We start from the raw sequence: 22,420 nt of genomic DNA on the forward strand, positions 1-22,420 counted from the left end.
TTAACAAATACTGTATTCTATACTTGAAAGTTGCTAAGAGAATAGATCTTAAATGTTCTCACCACCACCAAAAAAAAAGGTAATTGTATGAGGTTATGGAGGTGTTAACTAACCCTCTTGTGATAATCATTTCACAATAGATATGTGTATTAAATCATCACATTGTACACCTTAAACTTACACAATGTTATATGTCAGTTATATCTCAATAAAGCCAGAAAAAAATAATGCCTATCTTGCAGTGTTGTTATGGAGATTATATGAGATTACGTTTATAAAAAAAAACCCCTAGCATGGTGTCTGTCAAAAGACTGGTTCCTTTCCGACTTCCACTCATGGTAGGGATTCAGTTGACTGAGTGACCAAATGGTCTCCTGCATATTTCAGGTCAGCACTCAGTGGCATGGCATCCACTTTTTGTTCCATTTGATTCTTATTCTTTTCTTTGCCTTGTGTGTTTCAGGTTCACAACCAGTATCCAACTGAGTTTGAATTCAATCCCTATTACTTAAAGTTCTTGGCTTTCCACTATGTGTCTAATCGCTTTAAAACATTTCTCCTGGATTCAGACTATGAAAGATTAGAGCATGGTACGTGTTTGCATGCCCTTGTTCCATCTTTCTTGTTAGTTTTATGTGTTTTTAATTAAAGACACTAATAAGATAACCACCCCCAAGTGTGGCAAGGCCACTTTAAGGTTTTACTCTACAAACTACGAAAGTAGAATGGACATGAGTGAGTGAGATTATGTGCTGTGTTAGCTCTTAGGGGCTCCAAGTGGTCATCATGTAGCACCTTTGAAAAGTTAAATCTGCTTATTACTATTTTATTATCTCCAAGCAGTATCACTGTTAGTGGAGAAACACTTGATTCATAGTTTTTCCATCCCTGGTACACTCTGGTAGGTAAGCTGCCTGCCCCTGGAAGCAGTCTGTATAGCAGTTACGGCCATGGGCTCTGGAGCAAACAGAATAGTTAAATTTCAACACTGCCAGTTACCAGCCAAGTACTTTGGACAGGTTAGGTATCTCTCTGAGTTTCCTCATCTTTAAAATGAGGATAATAATATCACCCACCCCTTTGGGCCAGGATGATTCCATTAGGAAATATTTGTAAATTTCTTAGCACAGTTGCTAGCACAAAGAACTCAACAAATTTTAGACATCACCATTGTTATTATAATTTTTAATAGCAGTAATAGTTGTAAAGAGTAGATTCTCAAAAGCCAGTCAGCCCTGTGAAAACGTTTCCCCAAGGGGAATTTTACATTCTTACTTTTGCTGTTTTTATAGTGGGGGGGAAAGGGGGATACACATGAGTATTTTTGTTAAGAAGACAAGTAAATAAAGAAAATCAGTATATTATATTGACTATTTTCAGTATATTATATATACCTGAATATTCATAAAGAAGACTCTCTTAATGGCTGAAAATATTTACTAATATTCTCAGTTTAAAATATGAAAGCAAAGAAATACTGCTTTTCAGTGCATGCTATTAAAATTATCTAGCATGATATTTCATCCATTTGGTAAAGGAGACAGCACTGATGAGACCGTTTCCTTTACTGTTTGTACTTCCAGACCTCTGTTGACTCATAAAATTGTCATTCCACACATCATAATCAGAAACCTTAATTTTTTAAGCACCCGTGTGTTGGGAAGACATTAAGTAGAGCTGGTTACAGTGGACATTAGAGTCACTTGGAGAACTTTTTTAAATGACTGATGTCTGGGGCCCATCCTCAGAGATTCTGATTTAATGGGTCTGAGGTGAGACCTAGGCACTGGGATTTTTTTAAGCCCTTTTTTTTTTAATGAGTGGCCAGGGTTGAGAACTACTCTTCTGCACTCTACAGTTGAAAGGTAGAGAAGAAACATTAATTAGTCTTGGGGGCCCCTCATATTATAGGATTTTGTGCAGCCTTGGGCATGAGACCCTCTTTTATGATAAATAAAATGCTTGTTGACTTTTGACTGAATCTTTTCATTCAAAGCAAGACAGCACTGCTACGAGAGGCACCCTTCCTGGCCTTTTAAAGAAATACCTCCTGCCTCACCCTAACACATCTTCCTCTCTATTAAAAATAAAGTGGGCTCATGTGAGTAACAGACTGACTGTTTGAAAGGTACAAATATAGTACCTGAAGTGCCCCCCGCCCCCGCAAATTCAGCTTTTGTGTTTAAGTCATCCAAGGATACGGACCGCATCCTTCTGACATCCAAAGTCTCCATGACCATGATTTGTGGTATATATAAATTACCAAAGAAAACACTTTAAATAGCTTCATAATAAACAGCCAACAACTTTAAAAAGAAACATAAAATTATGTTTTTAACTGACTTTCATCAAATCATTTTCCTTCCATTTTCTCTTGAAAAATGTGTAGAATGTCTCCTGGCATGGACCTCTATGAATCTAGATATAGACGTGGGATGTCGATTGGAAGGGAGTCATGCTGTCCTGCTAAATGCTTGGGGAAACTTTATCCCAGGTTTTCCTTCCATTTAGATTTGTTTCCATATAGCTATGAAGTCCATTCCTATCTTTAGCTTTGCAGTCATTTTCTAAGGCTTCTGCACGTGCGCTGCTGTTTCTAGAGCCGTGTGAAATATTCCATTTTTCATCTGCTACATGCATCATATTTTTAGGCAAACTGTTGATTTATCTGACTTCTGTTTTGCTTTTTTTTTTTTTTTTTTTTTTTGACGGGATCTACAGGAACTTTATTTGATGATAAAGGAGACAAGCGTGCCAAAAGAGGAATTTGTATTTGGGAGTGTATCGATAGAATGCACAAGAGGAGTCCCATTTTCTTTAATTATTTATATTCACCAGTGGAAACAGAGGTACAGAAAGAAAGCATTTATGTTTCATTTTTGGAATATTTTGTGTTAAAGTTTTCCTTACTTTTTGAGCATATATAAGCTGTTTAAGCGTTTTATAAACATTCGACTAGGTTTCATACCAGAAGCTATTTAAAAGTTGATACACTATGGGTTTAGGTTATGATGGAATGGAGACGGATACCAAATTCTTGACCACAAAAATTAGAAGCTGGCCCCCCAACCATAGAAAGGATAACTTCAAGAAAGTCAGAGCAAGTCAACTTTCCCTGGGAAGAAAGAACAAACAAAACTTGAAACCTTAGCAAGCCGTGTAAGCAGAAAAGATTTCCCTAAGTCCATTTGTACCAAAGCCATGGAAGAACCCCTGTGAGAAGCAGGGATGTTTGGAGCCCAGCCCAAGAAGGATGACCTCTCAGGGACAGCCATCCTCTGCCATGCATGTCTGCATGAAATAGGCTCTGCAGTGGAGTAGACCACCTTACTCAGGAGCAAGGAAGGCCTGGCCCTGGGCCCCATGCAATAGGACCTCACCCTGGCCTTTCTCCAGATGCACCCTTCTCATGAGGTGAGGTGTATGAGAAACCAAGGGTACATGCTTGGATGCCTCTCCTTCATCTAGACCATGCTCTGGCACTTCAAGATTCCTTGCCCAAATTCAAGTTAGTCACCAGACCACTTCCCCAAGCCAGTGAATGTATCCCTAAGCTAAAAGGGCAGCTAAGGAGTAGCTGTTTGGACAGGGAGTAGACAAGAGTTTAGCTGCATGGGCTGGGGTATATACACACGTTCATAAGAGACCCTCAGAATATAGGACAGAGCTGGGTCAAGAGGAGCAGGGCTTTAGGCCAAGAACTGGGAGCTGGGACCAACTTTCCCAGTGCCACCACTTCCTGGTGTAGAATTCCCAGAAGTCCAAGAATTCTCAATTGGAGCCTGGCCTTCTAGGTCATTAGGAAGTTATATTTGTCAAGGTAGGAGCATAGAACATATTTTATCTAATAGTTATGTTGATGTATAATGTTTAAATATATAGATATATGGTATTTGAACCTCTATTCATACTTTTTCCCTGGACCCTGCAATGTTAGGGGCTGGCCTGCCAGTAAGCTTGGGGCACTTTGGGGTCAAGATGAAACTATATTTCAGAATTTTCTTTATACAGGCCCTGAAGCCCAATGTAAACGTTTCCAGCCTCAAGAAGTGGGATTACTATGTAGAGGAGACCCTTTCCACAGGGCCTTCATATGACTGGACAATGCTGACCCCTAAGCAGTTCCCCTCCGAAGACTCTGAACTGACCAGAGGAGCTGGGCCCCAGAGCCAGAGGAGAACAGTGTGGCCATGCTATGATGATGTCAGCTGTGCTCAGCCCGACGCTCTCACCAGCCTTGTCAGTGTAAGTCAGCCGTGTGTAGACACACTCTTGGGGCACCAGGGGACCTGGAGGCACATGAGGCCTCAGGAACTGAGCTTAGTTAAGACTGGTTCACCAGCTCCTGGACATAGCTCTCCTTACTTTGGGTTAGCACTATAGCTAGCACTACAGGAGTATAAGGACACCAGATTTGCTCCCATGGATCAGTGGGGAACCAGGCTCACGTACTGGCAAAGAGTCTCAGTAAAAATGAGCTTTTCAGCGTTAGAAGGAAGCATTCGAGCAAATGGAGCCGTTTGCAGCTTCGCAGCTGTTTCAGCTGGCCAAGCAGCCTGAGTCAGGCCTGGGCTATGGCTTTTGTGGGTGCCTTACTTCCTCTGGTCAGAAGTGTGGGTAGCTGATGGCCTGATGGGAGCACTGCCAACCATCTTCTACAAGGAATATTCTGGAGTGAAGCCACCCTGGCAGTAGCTACCCTGATGAGAACAGCAGCCCTGAGGAAAGGGTTTGAGCCCAGATACGGGCCAAACAGTTCCTGAAGAGTCTTCTCCGTCCAGTTTCCTGACCAGGACGAGCGTGCTTCAGTGAAAACACCGTCACAGAGGCTGCCGCTCTGCTCTCCAGCTTCCCTGTCTGAAGGAAACTCCATTCCTTGGGCATTTCTTGGTTCATTTTTTCTACATCTGGTTTGAATCATCAGAGTTGAGGGGTTCCTCTGTCAAGGACAGACTTCTCATATACCTCAGCTATTACAGTTTGGACACCGGCCCAGTGCTTGACCTTTTGCTGTGGCCATCAGATGTCCTATGGGCTGGCCAAGGGTGAAGGTGTTGGGGATATTTATTTCATCTATTTAAGCCATCTGTACGAAAAGGCCCGGTTACAGGTCCTAATAAATCACCTTTGCCACAATGCATCGCACCAGCTAGAGCTCCCACCTCTGTTCCTGGCTTGGGAGGCTTCTGAGGCCCCATGCTTACCATGGTTTTTCACTGCCCTCTGGCCACGCTGTTCATCTAGTACAGAGGGGGTGTGGCTCTGGGGAACATCCTGATTTCTATGAAATACTTATCTGTCAGAAAACTCCTTTTAATTACTTTGCAGGAAATTGAAAGACTGGAGCATAAATTGAACCAAACAGCTGAGAAGTGGCAGCAGCTATGGGAACGGGTAACTGTGGACCTTAAAGAAGAGCCCAGAGCAGACCGTGTGAGTTGGCAAAACCCTTTGAAGAGCTACTTCTGAGCTTCTGGAGGGCGCTAGGTCAGGTGGGGCCTCTGCCGCAAGTAATTCAGGAGGTTTATGGCCAAAGGGAGGGTCATGCCCTGAGGGTCCAGGGCAGAAAGCTCCGGATGACTGGGTACTTCCTGAGTGCCTCACTTTACCACAGTGACATAACACTTATGTTCCAGGGCCCTGTATCCAGGGGAGATTATTCCTGGTGTAGCGCCTCTGTGGTTTCAGCTGATCTTCTACCACATGAGGGAGGAGGGCAATGCCAAGACCTTATCTGCGCCAGAGAAATAATCAGAGAAAATGAAGTGTTTTAAATGAGCAAAATATGCTGCTTTCCGTTGTTCACACCCCCTTTTTGTTTCTGAATTAAGAAACATTTATCGTAAAAATATTTTTAAACCAAATACTCTTGTTTTCTGCTTCTCACAGCCCCTCCACCTGTAGTATGTGGAAGGGCTGTGCTGAGCGCCACCCACACTTTGCATTCTGTTAACCCACAGTGAGGGAGTGGCGTCTCAGCTCAGGCACACTGGGACAGGCTCAGGTCACACAGCTGATACGTGGGGCGGCCACCAGTCAAACCCACATCAGATTGACTCCAAGTGCAACAGAAGGGAAGTTAGGACAGATGAGTGTTCTGAAGAGCACTTCAGGAAAGGAGAGGTCGGCAGGGTCAGATGTCACAGAGGAGTCAAGGAGAAGGGAGTGTAGAAGGAAGCCTCCAATGTGGTAGGAAGGGGTCCTTGGGGTGCCTTCTCCTGCCTTCAGATGGCAACTCAGGAGCTGTTATCAGACAGGCCACAGGTAGGTGGTGTCTTACTGCTTTTTTTCTCAGAAGAATAAAATAGTTTCTTAATTTTTTTTCTGATTATGAAAGTGAGATATGTGTATTCCTTTAAATAAGACAATATACAGAAAGTTATGAAATAGACAGAAATCACCCAAAATTTATAACCTAGAAATAAACCATTATGCCATCAAACTTGTTTTATAATTCTAAACACATATAAAAGGGATTTACTATACATGCAGTTTTAAAAACCTGCATTTTTTTTACTTAATATGTGGCGTACATGCCTTCAGTTTGTCCCTGTTACGTAAATCAGCATCATTTTTAATGGCTGTCTAGAAGTCCATTGTATGGAAATACCTTTTTTTTTTTAAGCAGTCGCATAATGATAGACATTTAGGTGGTTTCTAGTTTTCTGCTAGTTTCCTAAAAAACTCCAGGATAAACATCTTTTTATATATATTTTACATATACATATATATGGTCCAGTTATTTCCTTGAGGTAAATTTTTAGAAGTGAAATTATCGGATCAGTTGTTTAAAGTCTTCGGAAAGCTTTCCTAGCTCCTGTTCTGTCTTTTTCAGCCCCAGAGACACCCTTTGGGCTCCCCAGGAATTGTGTCTACCAACCTCCCTTCCTATCAGAAGAGGTCTCTGCTGCATCTCCCAGACAGCAGCATGGGGGAGGAACAGAACGCCAGCATCTCCCCATCCAACGGAGTGGACCGGAGAGCAGCCACGCTGTACAGCCAGTACACGTCCAAGAATGATGAAAACAGGTTGACGTTGCTAAGCCCTCCCGGGTGTACTGAAAAAGCTCTCCCCACCCTGCCCTCGGCCACACCGCAGGCCCTTTAATAAGCTAGGCCTGTGCCGTGCCGCCTTCTGTAAACTTAAAATGGGTCCGCTTTAATCCTTTGTCTCTGGTTTAAATGCGTTAGACGGTTCTTGGAAGAGGAAAAGTCAAAATTACAACTAAAATAATGCCAAGAGGTTGTAGTTATTTGTGACGGGTCCTGATTGCTATTGTCTCATGTCTGCCAGATCTCTTGAGGGAATATGTGTTAGTGAGCACGTTTTCAGGGGCAGACTTCAGCAATCCAGCGCACGCTAGCTCAAGCAGAGAGGAATTTACTCACATAAATTGGGAAGGCCAAGGATGTGCCAGTTTCTTACACAGCATCTTCAGGCTTCTGTTGTTTGCCAGCTCTGCTTTCTCCCATGGGCTGCATCTACCCCAACATGGTATAAAAAATGGCTACTGAGAGCTCCAAACCTCACACGTTTGGTAATTCCAGCAGAAAGAGGCAGCCTTTCCCCAAAGATCTAATAGAAAAATTCTAGGGGGAGATCTGATGGATCTTTTTTGGATCATCTGGGGGAAATAGAGGCTTGACCAACAAAAACAACAGATATCCCCTTTACAGCACTTTTTAAATGAAAAATCAAATTAACTTCTATGTCATCGTTATTTCTAGGTCCTTTGAGGGAACGCTCTACAAAAGAGGGGCTTTGCTGAAAGGTTGGAAGCCCCGCTGGTTCGTTTTGGATGTAACAAAACATCAGGTAATAAATACCATCACAGCCTATAGAAATCACTTCTCCCTAGGCTAGGCTCAGTCCCCGGCTGTTGTGTGACTCTTAGCAGAAAGGCACAGCCTTCATGTACAGAATGCTTTCCTAAGGCCTCTCATATGCTCCTGAGGCTCCTCCATGGACCCAGTGAGGAGCAGTAGTCCTGAGACTGAGTGCAGCAGCCTTCTGAGAGAGTGCAGGTGTGTGCAGGCAGAGGCAGTGACTGCTGAGCCCAGAGCATCAAGAGCAATAGAACTCTGCTTTTTAATGCTCATGTTAGCTCCTGCTACCTGCTCTTAAAACCCAGGCCACGAGAGGACCTGAGGTTTTCAGCTTGTTGCATACCACATGCACATACAGAACCCATGCCTATGAATACTCCCCAGAAGACAGATTACCTTCATCTTTGCAGCATAACACATCCATTCAAAATCGAGGGTGTTCATGTATTCAACAAACATTTATTGAACACTTTATCTGTGCCCATCACTGTACTTGGTACTAAAGAAGGCATCATTATCCCTCAGAGGTGACAGCAACAGAGGATGGAGGGAGCCCTGAAATAGGCAGAAGGGGATGTGCCCACCCAAGCCTGAAATCCACAGTGGGCAAGTACTAGACTGGACCTCCCAGACCACGCTGGGAAGCCTTTTCCCCACTGCTAGGTTCTCTGCTGTGGCTGTAGCACCCCGCACAATCCTGAGTGTCAGAATCTTTGCTCCAGTGATCTTGGTTGGGGTGGAACCCAGCCCTTCTGCACCCTTCACTAGTGAGAGTCGCATGGCCTCCTACGTTCTGACCACAGACCTCACTCTACCTTGGACCTGGCCAGTCAGCCTTGAGCAGCTTCTCAATGCACTTATGTCCAACATGGAGTCTGTTCAGAAAGATACAGACTGTTAGGCCAGTACAGTGCTCTTGTTGGACCTGCACCTAGATGACTCCTGACAGATGAATACTTTGCATGGGGACCCCCTTTCCCTCTGCTCAAGGAGTTTCATAAAGGTTACACAGAATCTTTGTGGAAGAATATAGAGAAGTTTTTACAGATATGCAATGGAAGCCCTTTTTAGGGGGCTGGACTTTAAACAACATTGTCTCTGAAACCATAGAGCCTACACTGTGTAGAAAAGTTTCATTAAATCACTAAATATAACAGGAGAATGTCATAATTTTTCTATAAGTTACAATTACATCAAATTATATTTGCATTCTTGCCAGTCTTTTAGATTTCTTTAACACGAAAGGTATATGGTTTTTCTGTTTAGTCCTACTCATACTATGCCTGAATGGAGAGGCAGAGAAAAGTCTGAGGCCAGAACCACAGAGACGGAGGCGCCACACACATTCCTGCCGTGTAGATTATAGAGAGTGAAGTCCAGACTAATTTAGTTAGAGTGATGTCCAGTCCTTACACACAGTAACCACTCAATCAAATGTTGAGCTATTTATTGTTTTTCAAAAGTCACTTTATATCTACATGCTATTTGGAAACTTGCTTTTTAAATATAAGATAGCTTGGGGCTTCCCTGGTGGCACAGTGGTTGGGAGTCTGCCTGCTGATGCAGGGGACGCGGGTTCGTGCCCCGGTTCGGGAGGATCCCGCATGCCGCGGAGTGGCTGGGCCCGTGGGCCATGGCCACTGGGCCTGCGCGTCCAGAGCCTGTGCTCTGCGACGGGAGAGGCCACGGCAGTGAGAGGCCCGCATACCGCATAAATAAATAAATAAATAAAGATAGCTTGGACATATTTTCCTACCAGTTCATAATAGATCTTAACATTTTTGAAATGTTGTATAGAATTCCATATTATTGATGTACCATCATTTAATTAACCAAAACCATATTGACAGATACCTTTTCAGTTGTTAGCTAATAAAATAAAGGCAGTGCTGAAGGAAACCTCTTTATAGGTGTGTCTTTGCATGCTTGTGGGAGGGTTTCTGTAGGATAAATTTCTAGAGGTGGGAAAGGTGTATCAATAGGTATAAACATTTTAAATTTTAGTTCATATTGCCAAATTGTCCTCTAAAAGGCTTCTGACTAATTATATCCCCACTAACAGTGTTTGAGAATACCTAGTGCCTTCCATTCAGCCTGAATATTGTCAGCCATTTTAATATTTCTTAATCTAAGTGAAAAGTGAAATCTCATTGATTTCATTTACTTTTCTTTGATCAGTTAGGTTGTTCATCTTCTCAGATGTTTATAGGTCACTCACATTTCTTCTGTGACTTGCCTGTTGAAATCCTTTGACCATTTTTCTATTAGGTTGTTTATCTTTTTCTTCTCAATTCTAGGAATTCGGTATATATTCTAAACATTAACCCTTTTTTATATGTTACATGTATATATATATTTTTACAGTTGTTAGTTGACTTTTTCTATGTGTAATACACTTATTTGTTCAAATTTCAAAAAATATGTCTTTTTCCGCCTTTCTCCCAGCTGTCTAATTCCTCTTCCTAGAAGCAACCAGCGTTTTTAACTTCTTGTCTATTCTTCCAGGCATAGTTTAGCAAGATGTGGGAAAGTATTCAAATACATTTTGAAAAGCCATGCTGTTTTCCCTTTCTGTGTCTCTTATATCCCATGTATCTTTTTGGTTCCAGCTGCGATACTATGACTCGGGTGAGGACACAAGCTGTAAAGGCCACATTGATCTGGCTGAGGTAGAAATGGTCATCCCTGCTGGCCCCAGCATGGGAGCCCCAAAGCACACGAGTGACAAGGCTTTCTTTGATGTAAGTCGATCTTGCCTTTTCCTGGCTCTATTTGCACATGATCCCTTACAATCCATCCACCTCCAAGAATCATGGGGCCTCAGAGCAATTGGTGGTAACTGCACATGGGTCACAGACCCACCCCGGCTGTGGGAATTGCTACAGAGCTTGAACCCAGCACTCTTCATCCCCAAACCTGACCTCTCCCTGCTGTCCACATGTCTCAGAAAGGCTGCACATTGCTTTGCACAAAAGACTCCTTTAAAAGGGATCCAGCTACACGTGGAAGCAGATGAACGCCTTGTTAAATATTGTTAGTTATTCACTCACCACCTACTGTCAAGAACAGATATTACTTCCCTTTGTATCCATTGATCTTCATGCTTGATCATCCACAAAAAAACATCCTTAGTCACACATGATGACTGTCTGCCCTAACATCTTCAGCAGTCCTTAGGTGGGCCTTGGGGCATTTTATGGGCCACATGATAGGGGACTTATCTAATCCCCAGAGCCAAGCAGGACTACATATGGAACACAGGTCATACTCTAGGGCCCTGCTCAGCCTATGAAGCCATTTCCCTGACTCTGGGCTGCCAGTGTGGCCCCAACTGAAGACTTAGAGAAGGGGATGGAAAGGGGACATGAAAGCCAACCCCATCGTGGTGTGGATGAAGCTCGGCCTTCCTGGCGCCTGTGCTGCACTGGTGCAGTGCGTGGGCGGGGCCAGAGACTCCAGCCATTCCTGACCCTCTTCCTCAGTCAAGGAAGGCCCCGGGAAGATGCAAAGTCAGGCTTTCCTAGTGTGTCTCTCTTCTCTGCCAGGCCCTTCTGTTGACATCCCCCTTGACTTTTGGGGCCAGGAAAGTATAATGACTCTAAAGGCAATGACAGTATGATAGTGGGAGACAGAGAAAATAACAGAGGTTCTGGGGCAGAACGGAAAGGAAAGGTCACAGGGATTTATTTGCACACTTGCCCAAAGCCATAGACTAGCCCTGCCCTTCATCTCTGGTTCTCTTCATTTGATTTTATAGCTCAAGACCAGCAAACGTGTGTATAACTTCTGTGCCCAGGATGGACAGAGTGCCCAGCAGTGGATGGACAGGATCCAGAGCTGTATATCTGATGCCTGATGCCCATGGTCAACCCAAACAGAAGAGGGAGGAGGGGCTTGTGCTGCCAGATAGGAAAAAAGTGTGTGAGTCCTTGAGGAGCTGACAGCTTCCTGCTGGTTCTGATGAGTCATCCTAGGGCCTAAGGTTCTCCTACCCAGACTTAACCCATTCCCCTCTTTTAGCAGTTGCTAAGCCTGCTTAGCCTGAGTGGGTGTGTTACACAGGTCTGTCAAGAGCCCTAGGCCCTCCCTGTATCTTGCACTAGGTTGTTCTAACAGGGTCTTCATGGTTAGGGATCAGAAGAATGCTTTCTGAGCCGACCGTCATCCATCCCCTAGGCAAAGTGGCTGCCACCTACCTGGGTCCTTCTTCATGAAAGATACATAGATCCTTTTTGTTCTCCAAGGTCCTAATATCCTTGGAGAGCTTTCTGACAAGCAAAAATCAAAATCCTCCAAGACTATCTTCCATTCTGCATAGACTAGGTTTCCCATCAAAGGCTCCTATTCTTACTACCTGACCTTAGAGATGCTCAGTTCTCTGGTGCTGTCAAAGGTGCTTCCGTGATACCTGCTCGACCATTGGGGTTCACAGCAAGACCATCAGTGCTCAGTGGCAGGCAAAGGGGGGCACACAAGATTATCCTGATGCAAAAAGATTGTCCAGAGAATGATGCAGTAATCACCAGGCCAATGCAGGAAAATACTGCTTCCAAAACACTGAATTTTCTAGGCCAAAGGTGCCCTGAGGATGCAGGACTTTGTGCTCCCATGTATTCTTCTGCTCCCTGACGGCTTCTTACACAAAATAACATGCAAAAAGCTGAATGCACTAACTCACAAAACAGACACTTGCACTGAACTAATAACGTGGAGATGTTTGAGAGACAGAAGCCAGCTGTTTATGACCACACGACCCCTATGACAAGGGCTGTGTAAACCGAGGTCGCACTGTGGCGTGACTGGATACCCAAACGGCACCTCTGCACGTGAACAGTAGGGACTTGTTTGGTCTTTAGGTTTTCTTTACTTCTGATAGCCTGTGTTTGTTCAGCTTAAGACACCAGGAATACTGTTTCTCATGGCACACAGAAACAGCTTTTCTGCAACGGCCGCTGCGGTTGGCTGGAGTCGTAGGTAGCTAGATCATTACATTTGTTTTGAAATGTTAATATGTTAAATACCAAACTAATATTTCAAAAATATGTATATATGAGTTCTTATATCCTTGTTTTTCAGATAGTCTGCTTATAATTTAATATAAAATTAACTGATTCATTCATAAAATTTCAGTAGTGAAATGGTTCCCTTTTTAAAAAGCCGCTTTGTAGATTAAAAATAAATCAGATTTTCAAATTTAAAATTATCTACACACTAGAAAATAGAATTGTGTTAATATATAAGAAATTGGGGGATGATAAGAATGAAGGATTTTTCTATCATTTTCATTTTATAAATTGCCACCTGTGAAAATGGTTTTTGCACATTATTTGTATTTTTCTTTGTATATGAAATAATTTTTTGTACTCTGTAAAATATGGAGCCCGTTGTACCCTCAGCTATTTGAGACTTTACACAGTGCTTCTTTTGTAACTGGATTCTTGTAACTTTCATGAAGGCGCTACATGCCTTGCATTCACTAACCACCTTGAATTAAATTTATTTCTTAAGAAGAACCATCCCTCATTTACTGAAATAAAGTTCACTGTGCATTGCTTAGCACTCAGAAGGCAACATTTATGATTCATACGTGGGGGTAAAAGTTCAAGGGTAAAATGCAGCATAACCCATTTCTTGCCTTGGTTCTCTTAATGTCATCACTGCCCTTTGCTCAGGAAGTAACCAGAGACACTGGACAGGCTGGCCTGAGCTTCTGGGTTCTGGACGCACTGCTGCAGAGTTTAGGTAAGAGACGTGAGGCCGCCACTCCCACCCTGAGCCCCTGGTGAGCTGTGTGAAGTTGGTTAAGTGCTTCACCTCTTCCCGGTCGCAGTCTCACCACCTGTGGCACGTGGCAATTTGTGAGAACTTTAGGCAGGAGAAATTTAACTCTAGTTTGGAATGAGGTTTTTCTGCTTCAGGAAATAGTTAAACAGCACAGATGAAGGATCAGTGCTTTCAGTTCTGGACAACAGTTCCTCTAGATAAGCCCTTGGAGTTTACCTTGGGGACTCTAACTACATCTCGAATGGAGCCATCAGAATGCAGGTTCTCCTCAGGGCTGAACCTCTAAGTCTTGACATCCAGGAGCCCTCCCTGAGGGGGACCCCCAGGGTGAGGCAGTGGCATCCCCCTCTTAAGGCTTCAGATTTCCTCAGTCTAGAGGGCTCATGCGACCCAGGCCAGGGCCCTCAGGCCTTCATTAGCCCCAGGCCTCTCTTCTGAATGGCTGGCCCTGGGACCTGCCATTCTCTCCTACTGTGTCCCTGACATTCAGTAAGGAGGGAAGCAACTGGGACTGGGAGTTGAGCACAAGTGTCAGGACGCCCTTCATTCCGCCCGTCTTAGCTGTGACGGGGAGAAGGGCACTAGGTTCCAAGGAAGAAGGACTGGGGCCTGGTGCCCCTGCCCCCGCGGCTCCTGTGACAAAGCCTTTCTCCTCCGGGCTCTTGAAAGATGCAGACCCGAGGGAGCACATGAGCGCAAGCCCCACTCCCCAACACCTCCAGCCCAGGTTCTTTATTCTTACCTCCCAAACCCTCCGCCCAGTGGCCTCACTCCAGAGCCAGAGCGTTAACTGTTAATGGTACGGCTGGTTTGCTTTTCAGTGAAAATTGTCATTTATAGATATTTCACTAGGAGTTCTTTTAAGAGTTGTTAAGTAACCCCATTATCTCATAAAGAACTTCTGAATAATCTCAAGATTTTAGGCTGATAACCAGGAAATGCCCTCAGCTACGGCAACCAGAGCTATGAAATAAGCCAAAAATAAAGCAGTGCTGATGAAGAGATAGGGCTTGGAGCAGCACTGCCAAATAGACACATAATGCAAGCCACTTGTGTATCTTTTTTAAAAAGTAAAAAGAAATAGAGGGACTTCCCTGGTGGCGCAATGAATAAGACTCCGTGCTCCCAATGAAGGGGGCCCGGGTTCCATCCCTGGTCAGGGAACTAGATCCCACATTCCACGACTAAGAGTTCCCATGCCACAACTAAGAGTTCCCATGCCACAACTAAGGAGCCCACATGCTGCAACTAAGGAGCCTGCCTGCCGCAACTAAGGAGCCTGCCTGCCGCAACTAAGACCCAGTGCAACCAAATAAATAAATACGTCAAACTGTTTAAAAAAAAGAAATAGATGAAGTTAATTTTATAACATTTTATCTTATTTTCAATAATATATTTACGATAATCTATCAAAAACACTTTTTCAACATGTAATCAGTATAAAAAATTATTAATGAAATATTTTATAGTCTTCGTTCATACTGAGTCCTCAAAATCCAGTGTGTATTTTGCACTTACGGCGCATCTCAGTTTGGACCACTGTGTTATCTTTTTTCCGACACCACTTATGAAATGCGTGTCATTTTCCCACTCCATTCTCCAGTTCTCCCACACCAGCTGGGTGTCCAGCAGCGCACCCAGTTCTGATACATCCTACCCAGAGTCAGCACAGACCCCACAGTTAAAGGCTCGGTCCCATAAGACTGCCCCCCTTCAGAGGCCAGTTGCAAGTCCCAGGGGCCATGAAGAACGCACAGAACTCAGGAAAATACTTTGCTTATGTTTACTGGTTTGGCGTAAGGGAAACAACAGCAGCCGCGTGGAAGAGACGTGTGGGGCCAGGCTCGGGAGCAGTGAGTGGCGTGCCACCCTCCCCGCACTTCCGTGTGGTCGCCAACTGGGAAGCTCTCTGGATCTTGTTCAGGATGTTTCCATAACCCACTCTCCAGCCCCCCTAGAGGCTGTAGCTTCCCACTCTATTCACACGTTTCTCCTTCTGGTAACCAGTCCTCATCCTAAAGCTATCTAGGGGCGCCAGCCTGAGTCACTGCATTCACATAAACACACGTGTGGTCAAATGGACTCACTATGAATTTCCTTTCACTCAGGAAATTCTAAATGTTTCAGCAACTCTGTACCGCAAACCCAGGACAAAGACCCCCCCCAAAAAACTTTGTTTTTTATTATACCACAACTAGCCACATTCCAGTGCTACCATGCTAGGCAATGCAGATTTAGAGCAAGTGGCCTGCTCACAGCAGAGCCAAAGTGGAAAGAGCTGGGAGGCGAGAGACCCGGGTGCTGGCTCTGTTCTAATTCACTATATGACGCTGAACCTTCGCCTTAGCTCTGCAGGCTTTGACCTATAAAATGAAGGACCCAGATCTGCGATTTTGTGATTCCAACGGTTCACCTTTGCAATGACTGAGATTCCAAACTGAGATTTAAAGGATTTGCTGAACAAGACCAAATCATCTATAAATCAATGCTTCTTATAGTGCGTGTATGAATCACCTTGTTAAAATAAAGATTCTGATTCAGTAGGTTTGAGAAGGGGCTTGACATTCCGTATGTCTAATAAGCTCCCAGGTGACGCTGAGGCTGCTGGTCCAGAACCCTGCTTGGGGAGGCAGGTGTGTTAGCCCCAGTCCTCTGAGAAGCAGGCCCGGAATGGAAAGGAAAGCGGGGGAGGCTGGGAGGGCCAGGAGACCTGGGTGCAGGTGTGACCTTGTGAAAGACAAAGGGAAGGGAGGGAGGAGGAAAAGTTGGGTGGGAGACTTAGACTGTGGAGCAGTTCCAAGGAAGCCTGGCGAGACAGGTGAGAAGTCCTCAGGAATCGTCAGAGGAACCCCACACCTCCCAAGGGCGGGCCTGCCTGGGAGCCCTGCCCCGCTTAGTCATCAGCAGGCAGCAGCCAGGGAAGCAAACACAGTAGTAGATTCCAGAAAGCACAGCTGGGGCAGACAGTCACGCACAGTCCCTGCAGTCAGAGACCTGGGGGAAGTCTTCTCACGGCGGTTGCAGTCTACCCCTTGTGGCCAGGTTCAGAGAGCAGTTCCTCCCTGTTTCCCTTGGGCCTCTCTTTCTAAGGGAGACTCAGGAGAGAAAGAGGGGAGTCGGAGGGCTAACTACCCTGTCATGGAGTTCATTTCACGCTCTGCCTCCCCCACTCTCCATTTTGAATTCCCCTCACTCTCAACAACCTCAGCTTGCCTGGTGATGTGACCAAAACCTTCGATGGGGGAGGAGGGACCTGAATACTTGGTAATTAGACCTGTCTCAGGTCAGGGCTGCTGCACGGGTTGTTTCTCAGTTACAGTGGGGATTACTTGGAGGCAGCTAGAAGATCACCCAGCACACACCTTCCTTCCTGCCCACATGGTGTAGAAGCAGCCCTGCCTTCTGCTGATCAGGGTCAAGGATCCCTGCTGGTTCCTGGACATAGGAGTTCTAAGCGCCCTGGTGGCAGCCATGAACTATAGTGCAGGAGGACCTTTGCTGTGTCCCTGGCCAAAAGCTAAGCTGAGTGGAATTCCACACCTTTGGATCCAGCCTTCTGTAAGTCCCTGGGCAGTGGTGCTGAGGCTCTGTGGTCAGGAAAGGGAAACCCAGAAGAGTTCTCTATCCCTGTGAAGATGAACCACTGGCCCTTCCAGGATGGAAAGGGCCTGATGTAGCGGACTTGCCCCAGGCGGGAATGGTGCCACGTGAGGGCTCAGCATAGGTCTCTGCTGCTGGCGGGCTGGACACTGAGGGGCGGCAGTGCCTAGAATGGCCTTGGTATGTGGGAGTCTGTGCTTTGGGGCCCACGTTAGCCTTTGCATGGCTTCTGCCTCTGCCATTGTGGCCACTCCACTTATGCTCATCGTGCTGGTTCTATGTAGCCAATGATAAGGACCAGCTAGCATCAACCGTCCAGGTCATTTTGTTTACTTGCTTATATTCACTGCCTTAATGTGTTGGGTACTTTCTAATGGGCATTAACACGTGGCCCTAAAATCTTCATGTTTTCTGCCGTATGTCCCTCCGCTTGTCTCTACCCCACATCTCCTTGTCCCCAGTCTTCCCATCCTTTTCCTTCCAGGCCCCTGACCAAACAGGCCATTTGGCCATTGCCCAAGAGCGTGTGTGTCTTCTCACTACCTTGGGCCACTTTTTGTACACGAAGTACATGACCAAGTCCTCTGCTCACAGCCCTACCCGGTGGGAATATTTTCCATTTCCCTTTACACCCTGTCACGCAGCCACTGTCCATCTTCAGTTTGTACCCATGTACCACATCAACCCATCCATAAACCAGGCTCAGGCTTTTTCCTCCTCTTTCAGCTGGTTGTACAGGACCCTCCATGTGGCCATAGGTACCAGCCAGGGGACAGGCACTGGCTATGTCCTCATGCGGTTTACTGGTGCCCTCTGGCCCCGCTCAGGCTCAGCCCCAGAGGGAGCAATTCCATCTTACGAATATTCTACTGCCAGGCCCATCTGACTCTGAATTCATGCGTCCAACAGACCCCAACTCAGAATGGGCAGTTTCAGATGCCCCATATGGTGTGCCCTGGTCAAATGTTCCAGAGCTTAGGAACCAGAGCCTAGTAATGTGCCAGGAACTGTTTCTCAACAGGTGTGTGATCCTGTTGCCGATCGCGTAGCCTTGCTGTAGAATCCCAGGGGCCTGCCCTGTGACTCTCCCACTGGGGCTTCTCACAAGCTTCATACTACATCTTTTCCCTTTCCCCCAGCTGACACTTCCAACACCAGAGACTCTGCCAAATGATATGACCCAAGTGGCAGGACTGCTTGCACTGCAGCCTGGACCTTCTGCAGTGCCTGTTCCTTTTATGGGATCCACCTACAGCCAGCAGCCTTCCATGTCACCAATATGCTGTCTCAAACCCCAAACAGGGGTACCAGGCACCGTGCTGTCTTCACCATTGTGAAAGAGACAAGATGTAGCAATTTCTTTCACTTGGGAGGGGATATCCTGGCATACCCCTGGCCACTGAACCCCTTACAAACTTCACGAAGTGAAGTGGCAGGTCCTTGAGTCTTCATAGGTTTATATGCCACACTCGGAACTGCATGTGGTCTCGCCAGGCCTCCAGCACAGAGGCACCTCTTACTCATCCTGTCTCATTACCATGGTGTCATTGATGTAGTGGATCACCGTGGTACTCACGTGGCCCTGATCTCTGGGGATTATATTATGACAAAGGGCATATTACCACAAAGGGATTATACTATGACAAGCGTAGCCTTGAGGCAAAACTGTAAATGAATATTGTTGTTCAGCCCATGTGAGTGTGAGCTGTTTCTGATCCTCTTTTCAAACTGGAGTGGAAAAAGAACACATTTGCCAAATGACCGCAAACCACATACCTAAGCCCTTATTAATCTGCTCTAGCAATGATTCCACATCTGACACAGCAGCTGCAAACAGGGCTATCACTTGGTTAAGCCTGAGACAGTCTGCAGTCTTCCTCCCGGATCTGTCGATTTCTGCAAAGGTCGGACTGGTGAATTAAATGAGAAATGATAGGACCACCACCCATTCATCCTTTAAGTGGTTAATGGTGGCATTCGTTTCTGCCATAACCCCTGGGATGAGATGTTATTTTTTATTTACTACCTTGAGCAGGGTGAGGGAGTGAGAAGGCAGTTTCAGAAGTTTCCACTTGGCCTTCTCTACTATGAGAGCTCCTACCCACTGGGCCAGGCACCCAATGTGGGGTTACCCCTACTATCAGAGCACCTGAATTCTAGTTAAACACTGGAGTACAAGGGACTGCCGGGTGGGTTGTGGACCCAGTGAGCCCACTGCAAGCCGAACTGTAGCCAGGATTCCACTTGCTACCTGACCTCCATAGGCCCCGCTCTGAAAAAGGGCCTGTGATGATGCTTCGAGTCTCCAGGTGTTAATGTCAACTCAAACTCTGTCGACTGCTCCCCTTTCTCTAGTGAACAGTCACCCAAACAAATGGCCATAGACCTCTGGGGGAAAACTGAAGGCACCCCCATGGTACATACTGGTTGCAGTTTTGCAGGGTCCTTCCTCCTAGAGGCTTGGCCACCTCTTCAGTCGACGGGTTCCGTGTCTGAAAACTGGCTCAGGTCTGGGAACTCAGCAAGGGACCGTGACTTGCTATTGCCCTGCCTCCTGCTCCTCCACTCCCGTCTGCTTTCCTGGCCGGTGATGTGAAGCAGAGCCTACTGGCTGCCTGTCCGTCTTGCCCCTAGGAGCACCATGCTCTGTTCACCATCTCTACAGCTTTCCGTAGGGCAAGCCCCCTTGTCTGCCCTCTGCCTTGCCCGTCACTACTGGCCTTACATAATACATCATTCTAGGTGCCCGTTTTCCTCAGCTGTCGTAAATTTCTTCTCTACCATCTGCCAGGGGAACTTGGGTATTTCCGTTTCGTTGAGTGCCGGCCTCTGCTTTTTCCAGACCTCTCAAAGCGTCTGCTGCATCCCCTGGCATCCTAGCTAGGGTATTAAATCTTGTGTCTCAACAAAGTGTCCTCACGTCAATGGAATCTTGCTTATCCGGTCTTATGCTCCAGCTCCCTTCATCAAGCACTCTCAAAATCCAATCCCAGGAGCGTCCCCCTCCTCCTGCCAGTATCCACAATAGTTCCTATTCTTTCACAAGATAGTCTCTTTCCCCTTATCAGGTCCAGCAGGTCCCCAGCCAGATTATTCTGGAATTCAAGCCTAATCATTGTCCTTGGCAGACAGGAGAGGAAGCAGGGGCAACTCCTGGGAGGGCACTGTTGCGGGGGCGAGGCCTCTGTGGCATCTTTCAGTGCGGCAGAGATGGCAGTTCTCATGGGTGGGTCACCCCTGCCAGCCCAGAGGGTCAGGGAAGATGCAGCACCCGTGACCTCAGGGGTGCTATGCAGATGCCTTCAGCTCAAGTCTCAGGGTTCCAGATCTCCCCAGCTGGGCCCAGTCCTCACACAACTACCTTGGCTGAGGGCTTGGACTCATCTGGGCTCTGCAACTCTATTTGTCTTCACCTGCCACTCAGCTGTACCTGCCCCCCACTCCAGGGGTGAGGGCCCCTTTTCGGGCACACACACGCCCCCGGGCTCCCTGCCGTCACACTCACCCACTGGCTGCTTGTTGGCGGCTCGCCGTCCTTCCTCCTCCCTCTGTGGGGCGTCAGGACAAGCGAGCAGTAACCAGCCCATCTTTAGAAGGCACTGTTCCCCCCTTATTTTTCAAATGCCTGAATTATCACCCCTGCCACAGAATTCTTCCCCTCTAGGAAATGTTCCCAAGTCCTCACCAGTGAAATATTTAGCATTTGAGCTACTACCTGCTCTAGGGACCACCTGGGGCACCCACCAGCCAGGATGGCATCCTCCTCCCCTCCCCTCAGCGTGAGACAGCCTCAGGTCCTCTTCTTACACTGTTTCCTCAGACCATTTATGTCAGTTCTGGTACTTAAAGGAGTAGACAGGAAGACGGGATTCTATGTGCAAGAGATTTCTAGGGGTAACACCTGTGAGGGAAGGTGGGCAGAGAGTGGGGGGCAGCTGGGAGGGACATCAGACTCATGTAGGTTTGACCCCTATGGAGGAGAGAAGGGAGGACAGAAGGTGGAGCAGAAGAGTCTTAGGCTGCGGTTCAGATCTAAGAAAGCAACAAGGCCAGTGGGGGAGACCTCGTGCCAAGACTGCCTGTCAGAGCAGTCCGGGGACCTGAGAGCAAATGGTGACGGGTGTCAGAACACTGCAGCGGGGGCCAGTCTGAAACCTGAGAGGTGCATTTTCATGGCCACCACCGAAGGTCTAGGGGCTTGTCTCTCTTGGAGCTCCAGACTCAAAGGAACAAAGGTGTCAGCCTTGTCTACCTGAGGTCAACGTCCACTGAGCTTCTGCTCTGTCACTTACTCTTTGGCCTTGGGTGGTTCCTAACTTCTCTGAGCCTCAATTTCCTCACCTATAAAATGGGAACAAAAGCTGTGATGATATGTGTAAAATTACCCAACACAAAATGGATTCTCCACAAATTGTTGGCTGAATCAGATTTATCCAACAAATATATAATAAACACCTAGTGTGGGCTGGGCACTGTTCTGCTCCTGAGGCATCTGCAGATGTGTAAGACACAGCACAGGCCCAAAGAGCTCACAAGTGAAAGAAGGGACAGACCATCTCTGATGTGCAGAATAATGTCGTCCCTGCACCGCCCCCAAAGATGTCTGTGTCCGCATCCCCAGAGCTTGTGAAGATGCTACCTGATGTGGCAAAGAAGAATTAAGGTTGCAGATGGAATTAAGGCTATTAATCAGCTGACCTCGAGAGACTACCCCGGATGGGCCCAATGTCATCACAAGGGTCCTTATAAGCAGAAGAGGGAGGCAGAAGCGAGCGTCAGAGTGATGTGATAAGAGAGAGACTCAGTCAGCCACCGCTGACTTTGAAGACAGAAGGGGCCATGAGCGAAGGAATGTGGGCAGCCTCTGGAAGCCGGGAGAAACTCCACAAAGGAATACGGCCCTGCTGACACTTTCATTTTAGCCCAGTGAGACCCATTTTGGACTTCTGACCTCCAGAACTGTAACATAATAAATCTGCCGTTTTAAGCCACTAAGTCTGTAGTAATTTGTTACAGCAGCAACAGAAAACTAATACAGCATCATACAGATGAACTGCCGTGATACACGAAATTACAGAGGTGTGTGTAGGGCACCGGGGCCCTGGGCAGGGATGCTGCATGGGGGATGGCCCAGGGAGAGGCAGGAGGGAGGCAGAGGGTGGAGGTGTTACGGAGGGTATGGGCTCGAGGGTCTGGGCTGGGTTGGGAA

General features: G+C 46.5%; 1 protein-coding gene and 1 long non-coding RNA gene across 6 annotated transcripts in view; one reads left to right on the forward strand and one right to left on the reverse strand.

The window, feature by feature from the left end:
* The window catches only part of SBF2 (SET binding factor 2), a 469,751-nt gene extending 456,372 nt beyond the window's left edge, over nt 1-13,379 (forward strand). For all 5 annotated transcript variants that reach the window (XM_060303511.1, XM_030831355.2, XM_060303512.1 and 2 more), the window contains 8 exons: nt 464-590; nt 2,722-2,849; nt 4,012-4,245; nt 5,329-5,433; nt 6,836-7,029; nt 7,729-7,816; nt 10,437-10,568; nt 11,585-13,379. In XM_060303511.1, coding sequence (XP_060159494.1) covers nt 464-590; nt 2,722-2,849; nt 4,012-4,245; nt 5,329-5,433; nt 6,836-7,029; nt 7,729-7,816; nt 10,437-10,568; nt 11,585-11,683 — 1,107 coding nt within the window. In that variant the 3' untranslated portion in view covers nt 11,684-13,379. The remainder of the gene's footprint in view (nt 1-463; nt 591-2,721; nt 2,850-4,011; nt 4,246-5,328; nt 5,434-6,835; nt 7,030-7,728; nt 7,817-10,436; nt 10,569-11,584) is intronic.
* LOC132597680 (uncharacterized) overlaps nt 1-22,420 on the reverse strand; it is a 50,447-nt gene that overhangs the window by 18,532 nt on the left and 9,495 nt on the right. The window lies entirely within an intron of this gene.

The sequence above is a fragment of the Globicephala melas genome, chromosome 8 (genome assembly GCF_963455315.2).
Source record: "Globicephala melas chromosome 8, mGloMel1.2, whole genome shotgun sequence".
NCBI lineage: Eukaryota > Metazoa > Chordata > Mammalia > Artiodactyla > Delphinidae > Globicephala > Globicephala melas.